This window comes from Macaca thibetana, chromosome 6 (genome assembly GCF_024542745.1).
Source record: "Macaca thibetana thibetana isolate TM-01 chromosome 6, ASM2454274v1, whole genome shotgun sequence".
Lineage (NCBI taxonomy): Eukaryota > Metazoa > Chordata > Mammalia > Primates > Cercopithecidae > Macaca > Macaca thibetana.
The window spans coordinates 51910390-51934925 of NC_065583.1; the positions used below are offsets into that span (position 1 = coordinate 51910390).

The window sequence follows — 24536 nt, forward strand, 5'->3', positions numbered from 1 at the left end:
GTCAATTTTGGCTTTTGCTGCCGTTGCTTTTGGTGTTTTAGACATGAAATCTTTGCCCATGCCTATGTCCTGAATGGTACTACCTAGGTTTTCCTCTAGGATTTTTATGGTATTAGGTCTAACATTTAAGTCTCTAATCCATCTTGAATTAATTTTCGTATAAGGAGTAAGGAAAGGATCATCACTGGCCATCAGAGAAATGCAAATCAAAACCACAATGAGATACCATCTCACACCAGTTAGAATGGCAATCATTAAAAAGTCAGGAAACAACAGGTGCTGGAGAGGATGTGGAGAAATAGGAACACTTTTACATTGTTGGTGGGATTGTAAACTAGTTCAACCATTATGGAAAACAGTATGGCGATTCCTCAAGGATCTAGAACTAGATGTACCATATGACCCAGCCATCCCATTACTGGGTATATACCCAAAGGATTATAAATTATGCTGCTATAAAGACACATGCACACGTATGTTTATTGCAGCACTATTCACAATAGCAAAGACTTGGAATCAACCCAAATGTCCATCAGTGACAGATTGGATTAAGAAAATGTGGCACATATACACCATGGAATACTATGCAGCCATAAAAAAGGATGAGTTTGAGTCCTTTGTAGGGACTTGGATGCAGCTGGAATCCATCATTCTTAGCAAACTATCACAAGAACAGAAAACCAAACACCGCATGTTCTCACTCATAGGTGGGAACTGAACAATGAGATCACTCGGACTCAGGAAGGGGAACATCACACACCGGGGCCTATCATGGGGAGGGGGGAGGGGGGAGGGATTGCACTGGGAGTTATACCTGATGTAAATGACGAGTTGATGGGTGCAGCACAGCAACATGGCACAAGTATACATATGTAACAAACCTGCACGTTATGCACATGTACACTACAACTTAAAGTATAATAATAATAAATAAATTAAAAAAAAAAAAAAAAAAAAAAAAAAAAAAAAAAAAAAAAAAAGAACTGAGGGTGCTGTAGACCCGAATGGATTTGCTGCTGGTAACAGTAGAACATACCCCATCATACCCTCCTCCCTTTGGAATTCAGGCATAGCTGACCAGCACTGACGTTAAAAAAGAGACCTTAAGATTGACAAAGCAAACTCTTTGTGGCAATAAGAATATGACAGACAGCAGGCCCTGAAACAAATCAAAGTAATTTACTCCAAAACTTATTTTCTTGACATATTTTGAAATGGCCATGCAAAGCTTCTCTTGTGGGAAAAATCTACATTCTGTAAAGAATCCCCTTCTCTTTCCAGGTCTTTTTCTTGATCCAGAAGAGAATTAACTAAGAATCTGGCACCTTTTTGAGTCTGATAAGAAACATTTACTATCTATTCTCTCTGAAGCCTGCTAAGTAGAAGCTTCACCTGCATAAGAACCTTGGTCTCCACAACCCCTTATCTTAACTCAGACACACTCCCTTCTATTGATTCCAGGTCTTTAAATAAATTCTTTCAATCAATTGCCAATCAGAACATCTTTGAATCTGGTAGCTCCCTCTTCAAGTTGTCCCACCTTTCTGTATCAAACCAATGTACATCTTACATGTATTGATTGCTGTCTTATGTTTCCCAAAAATGTATAAAACTAAGCTGTAGCCTGACTACCTTGGGTACATGTTCTCAGAATTTCCCTGGGCTGTGTCATGGGTTGTGGTCACTCGTATTTGGCTCAGCATAAATCTCTTTAAATATTTTACACAGTTTGACTCTTTTCATTGACAACCCCATATTTCTTTTATAATGAAATAAACCTATCATTGCCCTGGACATTAGTGACAATGTCTAAGATTGTATTAAATTGTATCTATACTGTGGCTCACATGTCAAACACTAAACACGATAAAATAATTCTCAATAATTTGAACACTTTGGACTCTCAACATGATTAGAGAAATAGTTTAGTAAATGAGAAGTTCAAATAGAAATGTTAGCAAACCAATTTGGTAACAAGAAAAAGACTTAATCTTCTTTCAAAATGAAATATACCTTCTTAAACCCTATAGTCGTTTTCAGTCTCTAAAGCTTAATTTCCTGCCATTTCCTACTTTATTACCTGCCATTCTTATGCCAGGTAATAAGAGCTGAATGACTTTATTTTACCTAAAAATAATTTAATCAAAATAAACCAGCTGAAAGGGAAATCCTTGGGGGACGTATAAGCGATGTCCAAGTTTACAGAAGCGTAGAGTAGAAGTTCACTTAACTCAGATGTTTATATTTTTTCTACAAGTGACCATGGATGATGTAGTAACAGATACAGACATGAACTCTTACAAAATTATATCTACTAAGTTGATAGCACCGAGCAGACAGGGTTTGGCATTACTGATAAAGATAGGCTAAGATGTCAAAATGATTTGACAAAGTTATGGACTGGCCTAAACACAGACAAATGAGAGAAAATGAAAATGTGTAGGAAATAAAAACACACTAAAAAAAAAAAATCTTAACAAATTCTTAACTGTGACATTATTGCAGGAACAAAGGGATGAAATGAACTCTGAATAGTTGTGAAGTCCATTTCTTGGACAGACCAAGGTGTGAAATCCTTTCTTCTATCACAAAAGATGAATGAGACATGAGACACTGCTGACAAGTTAAATAACATGAGAAAACTGAACATGGAAATTTCACTCCTGAAATTGTATTACTTATGGCATTAATGGAAAGTGTTGCTGAGATCTTCGCTTAATCCCTAGAAGAAAATCTAGGCAATACCATTCAGGACATAGGCACGGGCAAAGATTTTATGATGAAATCACCAAAAGCAATTGTAACAAAAGCTAAAATTGACAAATGGGATCTAATTAAACTAAAGAGCTTCTGCACAGCAAAAGAAACTATCATCAGAGTGAAAAGGCCACCTACAGAATGGGAGAAAATTTTTGCAATCTACTATCTAACAAAGGTCTAATATCCAGAATTTACAAGGAACTTAAACACATTTAGAAGATGAAAACACAACCCTTTCAAAAAGTGGGCAAAGGACAGGAACAGACACTTCTCAAAAGAAGACATTTATGCAGCCAACAAACATGAAAAAAAGCTCAACATCACTGATCATTAGAGAAATGCAAATCAAAACCACAGTGAGATACCATCTCACACCAATCAGAATGGTGATCATTAAAAAGTCAAGAAATAACAGATCCTGGTGAGGCTGTGGAGAAATATGACACTTTTACACTGCTGGTGGGAATGTAAATTAGTTTAACAATTGTGGAAGAGAGTGTGGTGATTCCTCAAGGATTTAGAACCAGATATACCATTTGATCCAACAATTCCATTACTGGGTATATACCCAAAGGAATATATATCATTCTGTTATAAAGATACATGCACACATATGTTTATGGCAGCACTATTCAAAATAGCAAAGACATGGAACCAACTCAAATGTGCATCAGTGATAGACTGGATAAAGAAAATGTTGTACATATACAACATGGAATACTATGCAGCCATAAAAAGAGATGAGATCATGTCATTTGCAGGGGCATGGATAAAGCTGGAAGACATCATCTTCAGCAAACACAGGGAAAGAAAACCAAACACTGCATGTTCTGACTCATAAGTGGGAGCGGAAAAATGAGAATACACGGACACAGGGAGGGGAACAACACACACTGGGGCCTGTTCGGGGTGGAGGAGGGGAGGGAGAGCATCAGGACAAACAGCTAATGCATGCAGGGCTTAATATCTAGGTGACTGGTTGAAAGGTACAGCAAACCACCATGGCACACGTTTACCTATGTAACAAACCTGCATGTTCTGCACGTGTATCCTGGAACTTAAAGTAAAATTAAAAAAAAAAAAAAAAAGAAGAAGACCTTGGTTTAACACTGAAAAATAGGTGAATACCTTATAGAAGATGCTCAAAGAAATGTCCATTTACCTTGAGATATTTACAGATGTCATAGCTCCAGTATGTTCAAGATCAGTGAGTGTGTACTGTTGAATACGTGTGGCCTGATGAAATTAATGTTTTTCAAGTGTAATCTGATACATTTTAGGAACTGAGGTTAATTAGATCTAAAATAGCATAATGGTATAAAGAAGTTTTTGATGGTCAAATGCTACACAGAAGATGTGTACTCTGTTGCTAAATTTTCATTATTTTATATAGAAACATTCCTTTTATGATACAGTTGAATATGTTCATCAAGATCATCTTCACGTATTCTTTCCCATAGTTTATATGAACACCATTATGCTTAGTAGGTATCCACTCAATTCTGGTGAATGATAGCAAATATGCTCTGAAATATACTGAAATAAGTAAAACGTGTTTAATTCAAAGGGGCTACGTAAGCTCCAATAAATAGCCATCCACAAATTTATAAAGTGCCCAAATGAGACAAAAGAATAGTCAAACATGATGTCAATGGGTTGCTCAAGACTTGCACATAGTACAACTTGAATCTACTTTTGTAAAGTATAAAATTATCTTTCTGTCATTGAAAATTCATGAATCATATGTAGAAATTTATGTGATGGCTCATGGTATAACCTAGCCATTATCATGTCTCTGCCAAATTCACCAAAGAATATTGTTGTCTGCTGTGCCAAGAAGCAACGTAGGCACTTCTGAACAACTTAATTTCACTAAAGACGTTATAAATGGGCTATTCATAAAAGCCTCTGAACCACTCTCCTGTTGAGAGAGCAGACACTCATTCTTTCCATTGATCTCTGACTCTTCTATGGCTTCTGCACTGCATGGGCTCTGACATCCACTGGACTGTCCTGCATGCCAATTTTTGATGTCTTACACTGTTGCTATCTGGCAAGCAGCCAACAATTATGCTGTTTTTCTGTATTTAACTTGCATAAACAACTATACTAGAATCGTGACACTGAGTCTTGTAATTCTTTGTAAAAATAAAGATTTATTAGTGCTTCTCAAAGTGAATGTGAAAGGAAGAAGTATAAAAATATACTGTCCTAGGCCGGGCGCAGTGGCTCATACCTGTAATCCCAGCACTTTTGGAAGGCCGAAGTGGGTGCATCACCTGAGGTCAGGAGTTTGAGACCAGCCTGGCCAACATGGTGATATCCTGTCTCTACTAAAATAGAAAAATTAGCCGGGCTTGGTGGCGAACATCTTTAACCCTAGCTACTCAGGAGGCTGGGGCTCAAGAATCGCTTGAACCCTGGAGGCGGAGGTTGCAGTAAGCCAAGATCATGCCACTGCACTCCAGCCTTGGTGACAGAGCGAGACTTTGTCTCAAAACAAACAAACAAACAAAATATATATATATATACACACACATACACACACACATATGTTTATATATATGTGTGTATACATATATGTGGGTGTGTGTGTGTATATGTGTGTGTGTGTGTGTGTATATATATACTGTTCTAAAATTAAAGTATATGATAGAAGCTCTTACTGATTGGCACAAAAAGCTCAAAAGAAAAAATGATAAATATTTAATTTTAGTTATTTATTTCTAAGATGAAGTCTCCCTCTGTTGCCCAGGCTGTAGTACACTGGCACAATCTGGGCTCACAGCCATCTCTGCCTCCCAGGTTCAAGCGATTCTCCTGCCTCAGCCTTCCAAGTACCTGGGATTTCAGGTGCTGCCACCATACCCAGCTAATTTTTGTATTTTTCATAGAGATGGGGTTTTGCCATATTGGCCAGGCTGGTCTCGAACTCCTGGTCTCAAGTGATCTGCCCACCTTGGCCTCCCAAAGTCCAGGGATTACAGATGTGGGCCACTGTGCCCAGCCGATAAATATTTTAATGTTAGAATGAAATTTTCTTCAACTGGCAGTTTGATATTTTACTTTAATCATATCATTTTGAAAACATGCATTGAGATAATTACTAACTCTACTTATTTGACTAACAACTGCTGTTATAGAAAATGTTCCATATTTGTCCATTAAGTTATAATTTGAAGTAATGCATGATTTTGAACATGGGGCTAAAGAAAAGACTTCCATATCTAGTCTTGTACATTGAGAATTGATGGTAAAATGCCAAAGTTTAAAATTATTAACTAAATGTTAGTTTCTACCTTTCATGTCAGGACTTCCGAAAAGTCATATAAGTACTGTTTCAGTACTAGCTAGTCATTTGTCACTCTGAATATTTAGATTACTTAGATTTGGGGACTATATGGGAGATTACGGTATAAATAAATGTGTAGATTTAGGTTATATAATCTACTAGTTTGTCAGTGAGTTCATGGAACTATTAATCTGTGCATGTTAAACACATCCTAAAGAAACTGTAAGATTCTTCAAGCTGTAAATCCTATAAAATGTCATGTTAAATACTTTACCAAAGAGGCAGAAAACAGAACAGTAAAAATATCACTCTAAGGTGTTTAAATTTTTGTTAGATTAAAAAACTCAACAGCAGTCTGTTTTTTAATTCTTAAATTAAAAAAAAACACTTCAGTGCATTTAGGGGTTAAAAATCATAATTCTCACACTTGGCCAGCACAGAGATTACCCAAGATTCCTTACTTCTAGACTATGCCAAAGATATATATTTTGGAGAGAATGTGTATTCTCCAGGCCAACAGCTAAGGAAGGCTCTGTAATGCTTTGCTCATTTCCAGCTGGCCTCTGTAAGAAATAGGAATTCCTAAATTAAGGGAAAATTGTCACTGGCAGAGCGCAAATGTTTTTTTCCTCAACCAATATAATAGACAATTTTACAGAACCTGATATAATCTGTAATGATAAGTGCCAATCTGTAACAAGGTTAACAGCATAGACTTGGGTAATTTGTCTTTGGGAATAATGGATTATTCCAAAGTGGTTTAACAAGAGTGAAGTAGCATTCACAGTGGAGAGAGGACCTCATAAGGAAACCAAACGATGACTTCTACTGGAAATTATTAGCGTTGCATTCCTATTCATTTATGTATATGTTTGGCAGTTCCATCTTTCAACTTTTTAATAAAGTGAGTGTGAAACAAGCATACTGAAGAACAAAAGTTAGGTTTGTTTTTAAAGATTTGCTATTCATTTTGGTCTGTGTTTCAGTGTCTTTTTAAAGCAATTTGTCTTCCTTATTTAACACACGGATATTTGGAATTGAATCCATTCCTAGAGGTCAGGCATTTGAGGGTGTTTTTTTTTTTTTTTTTTTTTTTTTTTTTTTTTTTTTTTTTTTTTTTGTGTGTGTGTGTGTGTGTGTGTATGTGTTTAATTAATTCATTATTATTTGGATCTAACATTCAAACTCTTCTTGCCTCCTTAATGAAAATGTTTACATATATTTATAGCAAATCAAGGAAATGTGTGTGACAAAATCAAACAGATTGCTTATGAATGATTTAGAGAGAACTGAATATGTTGTGAAAGGACTGTCAAAATAACCAAAATGTGTTTTATATCAAAGTGTACACTGATCACCACAACAATGGAAGAAAAAAATGATGTTTGCATTAAGAAGTAATTAATAGACACAAAGTTTTGGACATACTTGCAATTCTGTGAGAGCTCAGATCAGAAATCAGTTTGCTAAAGTGAAAAAAGTGGATCAAGACATTTCTATTTTATTACTGTCATTCCAGTGAAACATCTTCCCATCAGAGAGAACTTTTTGGAATGACAATCATTAAATTTCCTTTTCAAATAAAATACTTTCCATGTCTAGTCCAACAGTTGTATGTCAAAAGTGGATCAGATCCCTCTGTCGCCAAGTGAGAGAGAAGTGTGTGTTTTTTGTTCTGATTTTTTAAATAAGTAAAGTCTTGATTTAAATAGCACGGATAGCATTAGATAGCTATATTTAACTTATTCCAACTTAGAATAAACTACGTATTTGCCAATTCGCAGAGAAAATTCTTAAGTGAGCTTTGCTTCTATCCGCCACTTCTTTTTTAAGGTAGATAACGGCTATCCAACCTAATGGGGGGTATTTCAGCCAAACGGATTCGAGAGGACACAAAAGTAGCCTGTTTCCTTGAAACTCAACTTTAAAAACTTTTTTTGGTCTCAAGTATTCTGATATTAAAGTAAGGGTAAATTTACTTAAAAACATATTTTCAAGTAGTTTGAGTTATGATATAGGAAAAAGTGAAGAGAGTTGTATGACTACTAAAATTATGTTGATTAGTTTAACTTTCATGGAAAATATCAGTGAATAAATCTTTTGTTGTAAAATATATGAAATCTTAGTTGTTATCAGAGTCAGAAAAATCAACTCATAAATATATACACTTACTGTGTACCCCCCAAAGTTTTAAAATAATTTAAAATTTTAAAAAATACAATGCTTAAATGTATAACACTTTTAAAATTTTTTTTTGCTTACACATATAGTACAATGGTCTGGTTGCTGAGATATTTTGAGAAGGGTAAAGGAGTTAATATTTTCTTAATGAAATAGCAATAATGTAAGACAATAATTGTGAAAAACTAATGTAATCAATAAGTACCAAGGAGTTCTTAGGCTGTCACTTACTGACGAAGCCCTTTGAGAAACTAGGTACTTCAGCTGGTCTTTGAGGACTTGGATTGTTGGAAGAAACACATTGTAGGCAAAGAGAACAGTATAAACAAAGACACAGAGATTGTAGAAGTAAAAACTGCTCAGGCCTGAGCTTAGTGGGAACACCTGAGTTAATGAAAATGATGAGAAAATTCTGGAGATGCAGGTTAGGTTACAATATAGAAAGCTTTGAGCCACAGTATCTGGTAGTTGACGCAATCAATGGTGAATCTCTGGAAGTACTTAAGAGTATAGGAAAGAATGATGCAACCATCTCTTGTGAATAGACGGAGCTGTGGGAGGAGGAGTATGCAGGTAAGGAAACTGTTACTCTAATTCTGGTGAAATATAGGAAGGGATTGTGGTATTATATTGGGAATTAAGAGTAACTGAGGCAAAACCCTACTTGTGTATACAGGAATAAGTGCCAAGGATAACTTCTAGCCTGGGTAGGTAGGGAGATGATTTTGAAATGTTTTGGAAAAAAAAAAAGAAACTGGAAGTGGGCTATAGTCTTGAGAAAATAAGATCAAGAATTTTGGTTTAAATATATATCTTTTAAAGATGAGGTCTGGGCATGGTGGCTCATGACTCATCTCAGCACTTTGGGAGGCCAAGGCAGGCAGATGGCTTGAGCCCACGAGTTTGAGACCAGCCTGAGAAACATGGTGAAACCCCATCTCTACTAAAAATACAAAAATCAGCTGGGTGTGGTGGTGCATGTCTGAGTCCCAGCTACACAGGAGGCTGAGATGGAAGGATTGTTTGAGCCCAGGAGGCAGAGGCTTGCAGCGAGCTAAGACTGCACCATTGCACTCCAGCCTGGGCAACAGAGCGAGACCCTGTATCAGAAAAAATAAATAAATAAATAAAAATAAAAATCAATAAAAATGAGGAGTTATTGGAATGCCAAAGGCACTTTCCTAGCGCAGCTGAAGTTTGAGTTGAGACTAAAGATAGAGTACTCTCAACTCCCTGTGATTCAGTCCCCATCACATGGAATATTTTTTTAAAACCTTTTTTTTTTTGTTTCTCATGATTTCTCTCTTGCTCCTCTGAATAACCCTGTCTCAGTTCCCTCTGCCGCAGCTGCTGCTTCTCTCACACACCTTTACAGAGGGAGTTTCTCAGAACTGCGTTTTTTTCTTCTCATGCTACACTCTCTACCCAGGTACACGTATACTTTGAAATTTTAAACACTGTTTAGGTGCTGATAACTCAGAAATTTCTATTTCCATCCCATACTTCTCCCCTAATCTGCCTACTACTCACCAGTATTTAACTATTTGATGAGCACATTGAAACAAAACAGAATTCACAATCTTCCCTTTCAAGCTTAATCTTTCTCCAGGGTCTCATATCACAAAACCACCATCCATACAAGTTGCTTAGGCCAGAAAACTAACCTGGGAGTTCTCCTTAACACCTCCTGCTTTCTTACCTCCCACTACAGATAATCAACGCACATTCTTTTCATTTTAACCCCACAAAAAATTCTCAAATGCAACGATTTCTCCCTAGCCCCACTGATACTACAATTTGAATATAACCAGCACTTACATAGTTACGGTGTATGTGACACTATTCTCAGAATTTTCCATGAATTATTTCATTTGGACCCATTAACTTATAACAGAAGATACAGAATTCAAACCAGATATACTGAGCTATCTTACCTCTTCTAGTCCCAAGTCCTCAACTCTCTCCTGAAACTCTATAGTATTTTCACATCTCCCTGTATCCATAATATCAATCATTCTCAATAGTATAGCCTGAAAAAATGTAAGAATTAAAAAAGTAAGAGTTTTTTTAAAAATTGCAGATAGAAACTGTTAACAAGTTTTGTAAAATTAAAAGTAATTATATAGATATGGTAAAATTATAAGTAAAAAAAATTCATTTCCCGCAATGTAATTCAATAAAATGTTCTTTGTACATCTGTGTAGAAAATAAGATCCATGCATACATTAATATGTATATGATTAATATACCTACAATAACCTTTCTTGACACTACATAATTCTGCATGATATTTACTTACTTAATAATAGGTCTTGGAGAAATTTTCTTATCAGCATGTATTTATCTATAAATTTTTTTTAAAGCTACAATATTCCACTGTTTGAAACAGCATCATGAGTTCTGTAAATAGTTAATGGACAAACAGGTTGTTTTAATTTTTTGTTGACTTAAAACTACAGCAATGAGCAACTTCATAAATATGGTTAGCAAATTATGCAAAAACATTCATAAGGAAAATCTTGTTAAACATTTTTTAAAATGTTCATAAGGAAAATTTTTGAGTCAAAGACTGCATGCATTTCAAAATGAGATGTAATTTTTTCACATATCAAGTTAGTGTAAAAAAATGATAACATCCAGTATTAGAAGTGCTGTGCAGAAAGAGATATGTGAAAGCAATTGGACTCAGTTAAGTAGAGTCTGCACCCTTTAAGTGGAGCTTTTGGGTTGCCCCCTGATATCCCTCACTCCACTTCTCCCGTGTATTTCTGTGTGTGCATGTTTACTTGTAAACATATTTGTTAGATTTATTTATTATGCTATGTACTTATGCATATTTTGTCCTATAGCACAGACCTGTAGATGTATATTTTTCTAATCCATTCTGCTATTTGTGTTTCATTGACTCTTCATTTTAAGGACTTCAAAATACACTTCTTTGGACTATGCACATCATTGACACTGGATTATTACTTTTACTTGCATGGTGAAAGCACTTTGACATTCCAAGAAACCTGTTGTTAACTTAGGTACATTTTACAAATGTGGAGTTTGAGGCTAGGGGGACAAAGGAACTGTTCCTCTGCAAACAAGATCAACACCAATGTGAAACCCTGGTTGTGTGGATGCTGGAGTGCCATCCAGTCATCCTGAAGCAAAATCTCAAGGCCAGAACCCCCAGCTCAGGGTCCATGGCTCTGTTTGTTAAAGAAATTTTGTTAATTTTTTTTTTTTTTTAAACAAAGTCTCGCTCTATACCCAGGCTGGAGTGCAGAGGCGTGATCTTGGCTCAATGCAGCTTTTGCCTCCTGGGTTCAAGCAATTCTCATGCCTCAGCCACTCAAGTAGGTGGGATTACAGGTATGTACCACCATCACTGGCTAATTTTTGCATTTTTAGGAGAGTCAGGGTTTTGCCCTGCTAGCCAGGCTGGTCTTGAACTCCTGGCCTCAATTGATCTTCCTGCCTTGGCCACCCAAAGTGTTGTGATTACAGATGTGAACCACTGTGCCCAGCCTGTGTGTTACATTTTAAATCCAAAGACTTCATGTGATATCTTTGTAATTGGCTGATCATTTGTATATTTTTCTTGCATCTTAAACTTGTATTTCTCTAGTTATCCTGGTTATCTGGTTATGTCTATCTCTGGATAGGCTCTATTAGTTGATGAACACATATTTCACCATATCTAAGTAAAATACACTCAGTGTTAAGACTACTGCTTATAATTTTACAAAATTATCAAATTCTCATATTTTTTCATGTGAACATACCTCCCCACCCCCTGCAACATTGAATCCTTTTGAGGTTCAACATCACAAACGTGAGATTTAGCATGTATGCTCCATCCTTCTATAAAGAATATCAAAAGTAACTCCATCACATTTACTTTCTGAATTCATTTGAGATATGATTTTGGAGATGAAATTATAGATTCCCAATTATGCTGCATAAGAATAGTGATTGAAAGTATTATTTTAATAGCCTACTGATTTTGCTAGAGGCTATGAAGAAGAAAATATTATTAAACCCTCTGGATTTTATTTTTACAATATTTCTCTTGCATTTTCCAAAACAAATGACATTAAACACATGTTCTTATATTTGCATTTATACTTATATATGTGTTGCACACACACACGGGGGGGAGAGAGAGAGAGAGAGACTATCTCAGTCTCTCTGAAGTATACATTTTCTTTAGGTAGAAGATATAACCGCATATGTGCCTCATTCTTCTTAAGCTAATATATTTCTGCTCTGTTCGATCATAACAGCCAATGTACTTGACTGTTTTCAGCAATTCAAACATTTTAGAAATTCATTTTTAAATTCTGTATATCTAGTGGCAATAAATAAGACTCTCAGGAGATTTTCAAAATAAAAATAAAAATAACAGCAATGCCAAAAAAAAAAAATTCCATTCTGTTAGTGCAAAGAGACAAAGAAAAAACAATTGATAGTCATTGTTTGGAAAATTTTGCATGGCTTCTCCAGATACAATGGTGAGTAGAAAGTTTTGTAAGTATTCAGTGGCTATATCTAAACAACAAAATAGAAAGTCTTTCTTGAGGAAAGGGATCCTATTTATTACTGACTAATCTATTTGTTGTGAACAGTTTTCAAAGAAAATAAAATGTAAAATGTTTCTTTTTTAGGATATCTTGGGATAGGTTTTTTCCAATGTCCAAATGCTTTAAAATTAAGTCCACAATCTTTGATTTCTTTAGATGATGAACTGATCTGACAATGAGAGCTTTCGGTGTGATAGTTTTAGGGGGTAGCTGCTCACATTTTCCTGTCTTATGTAATTATTTGTAATTACAAAAATTATTAGCAGTTACCTTCTCCAAACATGAGTATATTTGCAGACATAATTAGAAAATAATTTTGTATAAAATGCTAACCTATTTCAGGAAAAATTCTCTAAGTTAGAGATAATTTCAGTTTAGTTTCAATCTATACATTTTCTCTAGCTAGAAAGAAAACATTCACATAACTCTTCTTTGAAAGTTACATAATCTAATGTGAAGTCACCCAAAGTGTATTATGTTAAATAAACTAGCTGTGTCCTCTGCAGAAGTGATCTTTAGTATTAAGCAAAAAGAAAGGAGAAATACTTTAGGTTCCTCTTTGCAATTTACCAAATACTGTAGAATATTAAAAGACCCGAAAAGTCCTACAGCAAAGATATTTGCTTTTCTTTATTTAACACCAGCATTTTTCATATATGGAGACCACATCCCTAAGGAATGACCTTTCCATGGAACAAAATTTTGGAAATGCTATCCTAAAGAATTTTTTGTTTGTTTGTTTTGTTTTTTTTTTTTTAGACAGAGTCTTGCTCTGTCACGTAGGCTGGAGTGCAGTGGCATGATCTTGGCTCACTGCAACCTCCGCCTCCTGGGTTCAAGCAATTCTCTGCCTCAGCCTCCCGAGTAGCTGGGATTACAGGCGTCTGCCGCCACACCTGGCTAATTTTTTTGTATTTTTGGTAGAGATGGGGTTTCACCAAATTGGCCAGGCTGGTCTTGAACTCCTGACCTCATGATCCACCCGCCTTGGCCTCCCAAAGTGCTGGGATTATGGGCATGAGCCACCATGCCTGGCCAAGGATTCTTAAATCAATATGTATTTGATCTTACAAAAATGATGACATTCAAACCTTTGGTATATACCAATTTTACTAATGTGTCTACTTGACAAGATATTATTTTCTTAATTGTGTTTATTCTCTAGTTTCAGTGGATGCTTAACATTTTCTATTTTTACATTCTACTAAGGTATTTAATTAGGTTATTTGCTTTTGCTGCTAATTGTTCCCTTAAATTTAAATAAGTATCCTTTCAACAAGGGATTGAGTTTCCCTCTAATAGCCTACTTCTTTTAGTTGTGTTAAAACTAGCAAGCTATACAAATTCTCACTAGGACTCTGGACTCCCTGCAAGTTTATTTTAATTGGGGTAGGGTATTTGCCATCATTGGTCAGTACAGGCATGTCGGAATCCATCGTACTAAGGTACAGCATAGCCCTGGGGCAGCAAGAAATCCCTCTTTAAAATTTTTGGTTCTGGTGATTTTTGTACCTTTTGGCAACGCAAAGAAAAAACAAAAAGAACACTAGACATCAGGGGCGCATGATCAAAACTGTTATCTAGTCAGTTACTTCAGTATATTCTTGATTGTATCAGATCAAGGTTTCAAGTTTCTTTCAAAGACTCACTGAGTTTTCCTTCAGTGGAAAGAAGTGTCCTCGATGATTATTAAAAAAAAAAAAAAAAAATCCCACCAACTGTGTTAAGTCTCACATACTACTGTCAATGTTAGTTTTAAGAGGTGGCAAGCTTCTATATAGAAAATAGAAGGCAGTGTAAAGGCGTTCCTATTTCCCCACAGCCTTGCCAGCATCTGTTGTTTCTTGACGTTTTAATAATTGCCACCCAGACTGGTGTGACATGGTATCACATTGGGGTTTTGATTTGCATTTCTCTAATGATCAGTGATGTTAAGCTTTTATTCATGTTTGTTGGCTGCATAAATGTCTTCTGTTGTGAAAGATACATGCACTCATGTTCATTTCAGCACTATTCACAATAGCAAAGACATGGAATCAACCCAAATGCCCATCAGTGATAGACTGGATCAAGAAAATGTGGTACATATACACCATGCAGCCATAAAAAGGAATGAGATCATGTCTTTTGCAGGGACATGGATGGAGCTGGAAGCCCATCCTCAGCAAACTGACCCAGGAACAGAAAAGCAAACACCCCATGTTCTCACTTACAAGTGAGAGCTGAACAATGAGAACACATGAACACAAGGAGGGGAACAACACACACTGGGGCCTGTTGGTGAGGAACGGGGAGAGACAGCATCAGGATACATAGCTAATACATGTAGGGTTTAATATGTAGGTGATGCGTTGATAGGTGCAGAAAACCAGCATGGCATACATTTATCTATGTAACAAACCTGCAGGTCCTGCACACGTATCCCGGAACTTAAAATAAAATCAAATTAAAAAGAAAAGAAAATAGAGGACAGATGGTCAGGCCAAAGATCCTATGAGCCTACAGCCTACTAATTTACTGAGAACTTCAAATTTACACACCTTAAGAATCCAACATAACAAAAAGTAAGAGAAAATGTTTTCTTTAGGGATATGTGAAATGGCGCAAATCAAGTCACTTGTATTGACTGCTGGCCAATCTGAATGTAGGTAAGGCTCAAAATGACAAGGTAATAAATCTTGTATTGTCTTTCTAGACTTGTTTTAAGTATGTACATAAGGAATGTTTTTGTTAAATTGTTGTTTCTTTGATCTTGCACTTTTTTGTTATGGGTTGCTCTAATTTAATAATTATGCAACAGGAGAACACTTTAAGGTTACAGTGCTTGATTATGCAAAGCATACTTAAAAAGCTGGTATAGCTAATCAATTTGTACTTTTTTTGAACTTTTTTAAACAATTAGAGTGCTAACAACTTAGGAACACTTATTTGCTTATAGTTATTACAGATTCCTAGGACAATAAAATATATGAAGTGGATTTCAATAACATCAGTAATATGTATGGTAAGAAATTAGTTTTACTAGAAAGAATCCAGATATATACAGGTCTTTAATTATAAAAATAAATTATTAAGTAGTCAATATATTTTATTTTTTCATCCAAAGCATCGTTCCCATAGAAAATGAGAAAACCATTTATTGTAGAACACCATTTTGAGATTTGTAACTAAGGAAACTAGAAAATCTTCACTATGAGCATGAGCTCTGAATAAGTAGAATTCCTATTAACATAAATCTAATTTTTATTGCTAGAAAGCAGGTATTTAGATAAGTATATTTTACTTATTCATTAGGAAAAAATCACTTTAGTTTTAGATTCCTCATTTGTCCAATTCCTCTCCTATTCAGTAGAACATGCTGAATATAATTGTGATTTCGTTTTGGAGGATAAGTTAAAAATTACTCATCATACTGCAGGCTTTGTATCTCTCATTTCTAAACAAATATATACCCAACTGGCTGGGCTGTATAACTAAATCATCCAAAATGATTTACTGTGCTTCCAGCATTATTTTAGTTTATATCATTTCAAAAAGGCTCATAAATTGCCTGTCCAAAAATATCTATTAATAATGTCATAACTTTATATGTGTCCAAAACTAATCATTTCCTAGAATTTTAAAGGAGTAAGTTTAAACTGTAGAATATAAGTATAAGAATAAACCAGGAACAATTATGTGCAATTTTAAGGTGTCTTGTTTCCCAACAGAATTCTGTTGAATAAGTTTAAATCACTTGTTAATACTCCATGGAAGGATTAACTCTATAAAAGCTTCATAAATAATGAGATCCTGTGTAACAGGTAGATAAAATAATGCCTTTTTTTTTTTTTTTTTTTTTTTTTGCTCCTCTGCTGGTCTCCAGCAATGAAAATCAAGAGTTGCAGAAGTTTAAATAAAGGAAGGAAGGTCAAATTCAGACCAAAAAAAAAATGTCATTTCATTAAACATTAGAGACTGTTATTTTTCAAGCCAGTGTTCCATACTAAGAAGAGCTTAACTGAGTGAATAAAGATTTAAGTTGGCAGGAAACGTGTGCAATGTTGTTTTCACCCATGAAAGAGCCTAAGAACATAGTATAGCAGAAAGAGATATAGTCAGAACGTGGCATATAATTGTGTAAGATAATGCAAGCCAGGGCAAAGCAGCCACATTGTATGTGTCCTATTTTTGCCATCATTGTAATCCTGATGAAATGAACGTGAACATGGTTCAACAAAGGCTGCGTTACCTTTGCTTAGAAATCAAAGGCAAGAATTTTATGACCTAAGTTTCACTCTTTGCATATACCTTAGTCTTTTTCCCCCCCCAGAAGCCCAGAGCAATTTTTCCACTATTTATACAAAACCACCCAAAATATATATGATACAAATCATGTAGGCTGATACAAATGCAGTGAACATAGTTTGAGGCATAAGCCATCTTTTCATTCATCCTCCATTTAGCAGATATTACCTTTGCCCAATAGCAGTCAATGATTCTTAGGTAGTGGGAGAAGCTGAGGATATATTTTCTTTTGGTTCTCCCAGGGACCCAGCTGTATTATTAAGGGAGGAACAGGTTTTCAGTGCTAGACTTTATAAAAAAAATTGTACATTTAATATTCCTGATTAAAGCAAATCCAAGGCTGAAGTCCACTTTAGTATTGACAGTTTAAAATTAGGGCAGACTTTGAGTGAAACTGACAGATTAACTGACCTCAGAGGAGCACAGAAATCCACCTACAATCACACACATCTTGTTGCTATTCCTGTTTCAAGGACGCAGCTGATAAGAATAAGAGATTTATGTGTTTTCTCTGTCCCTGAATACTTTAATCACTGAAACTTAATCATGGCATTCATTATTCCTTTTCTCTGTAATTATTTTGGGATGGTCTTCATTTTAACATGAAAGTAATATCATAGAAGTACAAAATGAAGGGTGAAATCAATAAAATTCACATGGAGTCACTGGTTTTAATTTGTGCACACTGTTTGAGTCTGCGATGCTGAGATAGTTATAATAAAAAAGGAAAAAAATGGTTTTAAGGAAAAAAGCACTTATATTCATATAAAGTCCGAAAGTAGACAGACAAAAGCACCATTTACTGGATCTTCTAAATAACCAAACAAAGAAACAGGCCAACAAGAAAAGGTTAAAAGGCCAGGAATAAAGATGAATACAATCTTCCTTGTGTATATGTGGGCATTGGTTTTAAGACAGCCTAAGTATAATCAAAATCCACGCAAGCTTGAGTGGGTCCTGCAGAACCCACATGTGCAAAAAGTCAGCCCTCCTTAAAGCGGGGTCTCACAACCAGGAAATAATGTATTCTTGATCTGCCTTTGCTTGAAAAAATCCGTATGTATCTATATCCGTGTAGTTCAAATCTGTTTTGTTAAAGGGTCAACTGTATTTGAAGCTATTCTTTTCTTTCCTCACTCACAAAGGCTATGTTCTAGTTGGGTAGCCATACAGTAACACCACAAAACCAATTAGAAGTAATTCAATCCAATTATATTTAAGAATTACATATATTTGTAAAACTGAATTTTTTTTTTAATTTAGCATAAAAAACCACAATCAGTGTTCCCTATGATCTCCGTAGTTAATTTTGGTTTTACCTAAGATTTAACCAGAGGCCACATAATAGGCATGTTTCATTAACCAAAAGTAATAGTATTCGTCAAGCAAATAGGATTTGCTAGCCATATTTCCACATGCAGCATTGTATGAGCTTGTACTTCTGTGTCACACATTACAATAAAACTTGAATCTTTTGGGTTTTTTTGCAATTACATCTTCTGGATTTTATAGTTAATTGGCGGTTAACAACAACTAACATTTAAGTTTTTTTTTTTTTTTTTTTTTTTTCTGAGTTTCACTCTTATTACTCAGGCTGGAGTACAATGGCGTGATCTTGGTTCACTGCAACCTCCGCTTCCCGGGTTCAAGCAATTCTCCTGCCTCAGCCTCCCAAGTAGCTGGGATTACAGGCATGTACTACCATGCCCGGCTGATTTTGTATTTTTAGTAGAGATGGGATTTCTCCTTGTTGGCCAGGCTGGTCTCAAACTCGTGACCTCAAGTGATCCACCCACCTCGGCCTCCCAAAGTGCTGGGATTACAGGCATGAGCCGCCGCGCCTGGCCTACGTTTAAATTTTTGTATTTATCACCAAAGTTGGAAAAATATAGCTCATTTTTTCAGGTGGTTTGTAAATATTTTCAGAGCAGAATTGTTTCATTCTAAGAAAATATCTAGAATTTCACTAGTCAAAAGAAACAAATGAGTTCCTACAATGGAAAGGGAGCAACAGGTGATTTTCCCTGCCTTCTTGCTGCTAGTAGTTTTTCTACTTCCTTATCCTATCGTGTATCTTCAATGATGAATGAAAAGTTACTATACATTTACACTAAAGAACTTATCCATGTAACCAAAAACCACCTGCTCCTCACAAACTATTGAAACAAAATTTAAAAAGGAACAGTTGTTATACATATAGCTTGAAAACACTGTTCCATTTTCATTATTTTACTCATATGGAAACAAAGACACAAAGGCATTAATTCAGTGGCTTAACCACTTTACCCATCTATGCAAAGAGGGAGTGAGAATTGTCCTCCATATCTCTTGACTTCCAAGACACTGTCTTTCCCTATTATCCTGCTCTATTTGTCTCCCTTAGAATTAGGGAAACAAATCCTGAATATAAAAGAAATTAGATGTAGTTAATTTAGAATTCTGTGCTGCCTCAAAGATTTTTACTCTGAAGTGTGAAGTTTCCTTTTGTGATTCACCAGTCAAAATTCCCATGGATTGAGCTGAATATTTCTCACTGCTGTAGTCAGGGTTTGATTTATGTTGTTTACAAATGCATCCTTTAAAGAGTCCCAAAGTGAATTCTGAATGTGATAAGTAGTAGCAAGAGAGCCTAGTTTACTGATAACTCAGATGTAATATTAATGTGCAAACTTTTCTTAGAGACAAAAGGCATACATAATCACAAGAAAATAGCTTATATTTCAAATGCCATGGATTGCTTTGGGGGAACACTGGGAAAGTGGGATAACCACAGTATTTTCTATATTGAAAATATTTCTCCCAGAAAGCCCTGTAGGGTTATTTATGAAAAACTATTATACTCCTCTCCATACCTCAGCAACCATCACTTTCTTTTCTCTTTTATACAATAAAAGAGAAAGGAGAGAGGATTTATTATGTCTCATCTAAAGCATTATGACCATCTGAGCATGGAACTAAGCCCTAGAATTTTATGATTTCATGACAGTCAGTATGTAATATCATGGCTGAAAGTGGGATCATTGATTCATATTTACACTTCCGAAAAATGACACGTGAAATCTATTTTCACCCAAAAATGATCAGAATTTTACCTTAAAACATGGGGTTTATTAGTATTTCATAGAATGTACAGGTCAGGTATTTTCTAAAGCCCTATATGAGGCTCTACTTTTCTCATATAAACTTTAAATAGGCATCACTATTATCGTGAATTAAACTTACTGTTCATTTGCCATATAAATTGTGTTCACTTGATTTGACCAAAGGATGTCAACATTTTTGTTCCTTTCCATTTCTACCATACACAACTCCCAAAATTGGTGGGAAAATGACTGCCTTTTATCTAGTAAGAGCTGAGTTCCCTTTATTTGGTTCTTCTGCTACCTTACTTAATTATATTTTGAACTGACTTATCTGACAGTATTCTATTTATTTAGATAAGTTTTATGAAAAAATATTCTGAGAAAGAACTATATGAATAAAAATTAACAAAACAGCAATAACGATAGTTACTATTTTCTGAGAGCTTCCTTTGTGTCAAGTGTGGTGCTAAGTGCTTTGTACATTTTATCTTAATTTTTAACACAGTTTTATAGAGATCATGACCATGGACAGCCAGCCAGAATCTGCACTTGGATGTGGTATATAATGCTCCATATCCCATGATGTTTAATTCTATTCTCCTTCCCTCCTAAACTCCATGCTATGTGGTTATAGTACCCAGGGCAATGCGGACATTATTGAAACCTATTACTGAGAATATACAGAGTGGTTCTCACCTTAGACCAGTCACCCATTCGCCACACATAGCATTTTGAATAATCCTCACAGTCTTCAGCCTCCCTGGGTCTGGTAGAGAGGACACACTTCTTTCTTGGGTTGGTACATCTAACGGTCCGATGACGTACGCCTTTGCCACACTTGACTGAACACTAGAAGATAACATCAGAGGTTTTAGATAAAGTTGGTGAATAGGAGATATAGATGATAGACTCAATTAAGTATTGGTTTCCAATAATCTCTCATGAGCCCATCACCCATATAAAAGCCAGATAAAATTATAAATAAGTTTAAAGGTAACAACAGGCTAAGCACCAGTATCTGATGCTAGAAGGAGCTTAAGGCACAATGCTGGAGATAAGTGGTTTCAGGAATACTGAACCATTATTACAGAGAGTAATATAACAGGGATTATCTGGAAAAGATAAATACAGTATGATAAAAATTAAATTTACTAAAATTTGATATCACATTTTAAATATAATTATGTAAAAAAATTAACTTTATTTTTTCTAAGATGTACTCTTTCATTTAGATGGAAGACATGTTTGTGAAAAATGACAATTTCCCCAGCATGTCATTTCTCAAAAACATGTTTCAAAGATGAAATAGAGAAAATCTTAGCAAAAATAAAAATTAGAATTTGTTTTCTTCTTTGAGATGGAGTCTCATTCTGTTGCCCAGGTTGGAGTGCAGTAGCATGATCTTGGATCACTGTAACCTCCATCTCCTGGGTTCAAGTGATCCTCTTACCTCAGCCACCCAAGTAGCTGGGATTATAAGCATACACCACCATGCCTGGATAATTTCTGTATTTTTAGTAGAGATGGGTTTTTGCCATGTTGGCTGGGCTGGTTTTGAACTCCTGGCCTCAAGTGGTCTACCCACCTTGGCCTCCCAAAGTGCTGGGATTATAGGTGTGAGCCACCGTGCCTGGCCAAAATTTAGAATTTCTTTATATAACTATATACTCCTAGAAATTATAATTGTTGTCCAAAGGCAAGCACCACTGACTACCTGGACATTGGGACCAAAATTGCTCTGGATATGTGTGTGGGGCATACCAGATATAACAAAACTTGAAAGTCCAATTTATATTTGTGTATAGAAGAGGTCCAAAGAAAGGGTTGCAGTATATATTCATCAATGATATCATATAGGAATAATCATGCTGATTTCCACATCATAGCTCTGAGTCCTGAGGAGAGCAGAAGCTGAGCTCCTCCCCTTGCTCATGTTGGCAAGCTTTAATGACAGTTGTGGTCCTGAAAGCTTAAGCATGGAACTAATGACATTTTAAATAGGTATACTAAATCTTGCACAAGTAAGTAATTGTCTTATAACTTAAAGTTTGCATTTGAATATGCTCAGTTTTTAAAGTGAACTATGTGATTTGGCACTCTAGTACATATATATATATATATAGCGAGTCAAACTATGCCTGATTCATAAAATTGAGTTTTAACTTAAACTAAAACAATAAACCTTTTTTTAATTGGCATATTGCATTGTGACATATTATTTCTCTCAGCTGGTGCCAAAATTCTGTATAGTAGAATATTTCTGATCAATTTTCTCCTGAAGAGTTTGCAAAAATGTTTTGATTGGGTTGGGATGGGGTATTTTGTTTCTCTGATGCTCATGTGATTCTTCTCTCCAGATTGAACTAATTCATTCCAATGTAAGATGTGATATGGCATTCATTTTCAAAAGTATACATTATAAATGAAAAAGAATCCATTAAACAGTATAACCTAGAATAGTAAGAAAAGAGAAATCCAGGATTTTTGTGAATGTGCTTTTTGGAGGGGGTTGGGTTAATTGAAAGATATTTAGAAACTGTATTATCTAAGCTATGTTATCCTCATTTTCAAAAGAGTAGCTACTTCAATACAGTAGTTTTAAATTATCATTTTTGCATCCTATCTAATATTTTGAAATTACATAGATGGATGATTTTCCTTTTTGTGTGTGTAGCTGTGTTGGTACATGTGTGAATATGAGTATGTAAGTATGTTTATATGAGTAAATGCAGCCAGACCCTCACCTAAAGTGCTTCAGAGCAACCACTAAGTGTAAGTCGTGAGTGCCATTTATTATTATGCAAAGATATGCATCATGATAACAGAAAATAAATCACTATGGTTTGGCATGGAACACAACTGTACGTTATACACTACAAACCTGTAGGGGTTGGGAGGGTGCAATGAGTTAAACAACCTTGGGTTCAAATCCCAGCTCTACCACTTAGGTAGGACTTAGGGTAAACTATTTACTTTCTCTGAGCTATATTACTCTTACTTATAAAATGATGAAGCTTAAGTTTCCTGCACAGGTGATTAAATATAAACAATATACTAAACATTAAGTAAAAATGTACTCCTTGTTCACATATAATAATTAAATGTTAATTTTCTTTCTTTCCATTTTAAATGTTCAGCGATATGCAATGAGTTAAGTGTGTATTTTAATATGTGCCAACTCAAGAGTGTAGTCATAGTATATAAGTAAAAATGCAGAATTTAAAATGTATATAAAATATGCCCTTGATTATGTTGCAATATTTATAGAATAGAAAGTAAATACCTTTGTATTTTTCTATTTCAAAATTATTTGAATGTATTACTTTAATCATTAACAAAATTAATAAAGCGTATAGAAAAATATCAACTTCCGTGCAGATTCTGAACATGATCCAACTTGATCTTGTACAAGCTAAGAGTCAGAGTAGGAACGGGAATAGAAATGGGGCATGTATGCACCTCAGACCACACTCCCGCCTCCCACACGGTCATGCAGTCCTGGCCCTCACAGCGCTGGGCAGAGGCGGGCTTGGGCCCAATGCAGTCCCTCTCTCGGGCTCTAATCAGAGTTCCATTGCTCAGTTGTTGGGTACAGGCCACTTGTCTGCTTTGCATCCCTTTTCCACAAGTGCGTGAACAGGGGGTCCATTCTGTCATCATCCACCTGAAAGTAAAGCAAGAGTCACTGGAAACAAGTTAAAAGATACCTATGTATTTGTATTAGTCTGTTCTCACACTGCTAATAAAGACACACCCAAGACTGGGCAATTTACAAAGGAAAGAGGTCCAGTTGACACAGTTCCATGTGGCTGGGGAGGCCTCACAATCATGGTGGAAGGCAGGGAGGAGCAAGACACATCTTATATGGCAGGAGGCAAGAGAGGGCATGTGCAGGGGAACACCCCTTTATAAAAGCCATCAGATCTCTTGAGACTTACTCACTATCATGAGAACAGCATGGGAAAGAGCCATCCCCATGATTCAGTTACCTCCTACCGGGTCCCTCCCATGATGTGGGAATCACGGAAGCTATAATTCAAGATGAGATTTGGGTGGAGACACAGTCAATCCATATCACTACCATATATTTTGACATGTCTAGAGTTAGCAGAATGTTAGACGGTGACATTATACTTTTTTTTTTTTTTTTAACCAAACACAATAGTTTTCTCCAAGATGCCCAGGCTTCCTCTTGCTTTGAATGCTCTGTATTTCTTGTCTCAGGAACTTGTTCTTATTAGAATCTCAGTGTCCATCAGACTCTGTCCATGTCATATTATAAACTGTCTTTCACTGCTTACCATATCACTATACTGTGGGACTTTGTAATTATAAAATTGCTAATATCCAGGAGTTATTCTT

The 24536-nt window shown here is 35.6% G+C and overlaps 1 protein-coding gene across 3 annotated transcripts in view; it reads right to left on the minus strand.

The window, feature by feature from the left end:
- ADAMTS19 (ADAM metallopeptidase with thrombospondin type 1 motif 19) overlaps positions 1-24536 on the minus strand; it is a 283788-nt gene that overhangs the window by 14897 nt on the left and 244355 nt on the right. For all 3 annotated transcript variants that reach the window (XM_050792704.1, XM_050792706.1, XM_050792705.1), the window contains 2 exons: positions 23634-23838; positions 20871-21023 (listed from right to left, as the gene is read on the minus strand). In XM_050792704.1, the coding sequence (XP_050648661.1) occupies positions 20871-21023; positions 23634-23838 (358 nt within the window). The remainder of the gene's footprint in view (positions 1-20870; positions 21024-23633; positions 23839-24536) is intronic.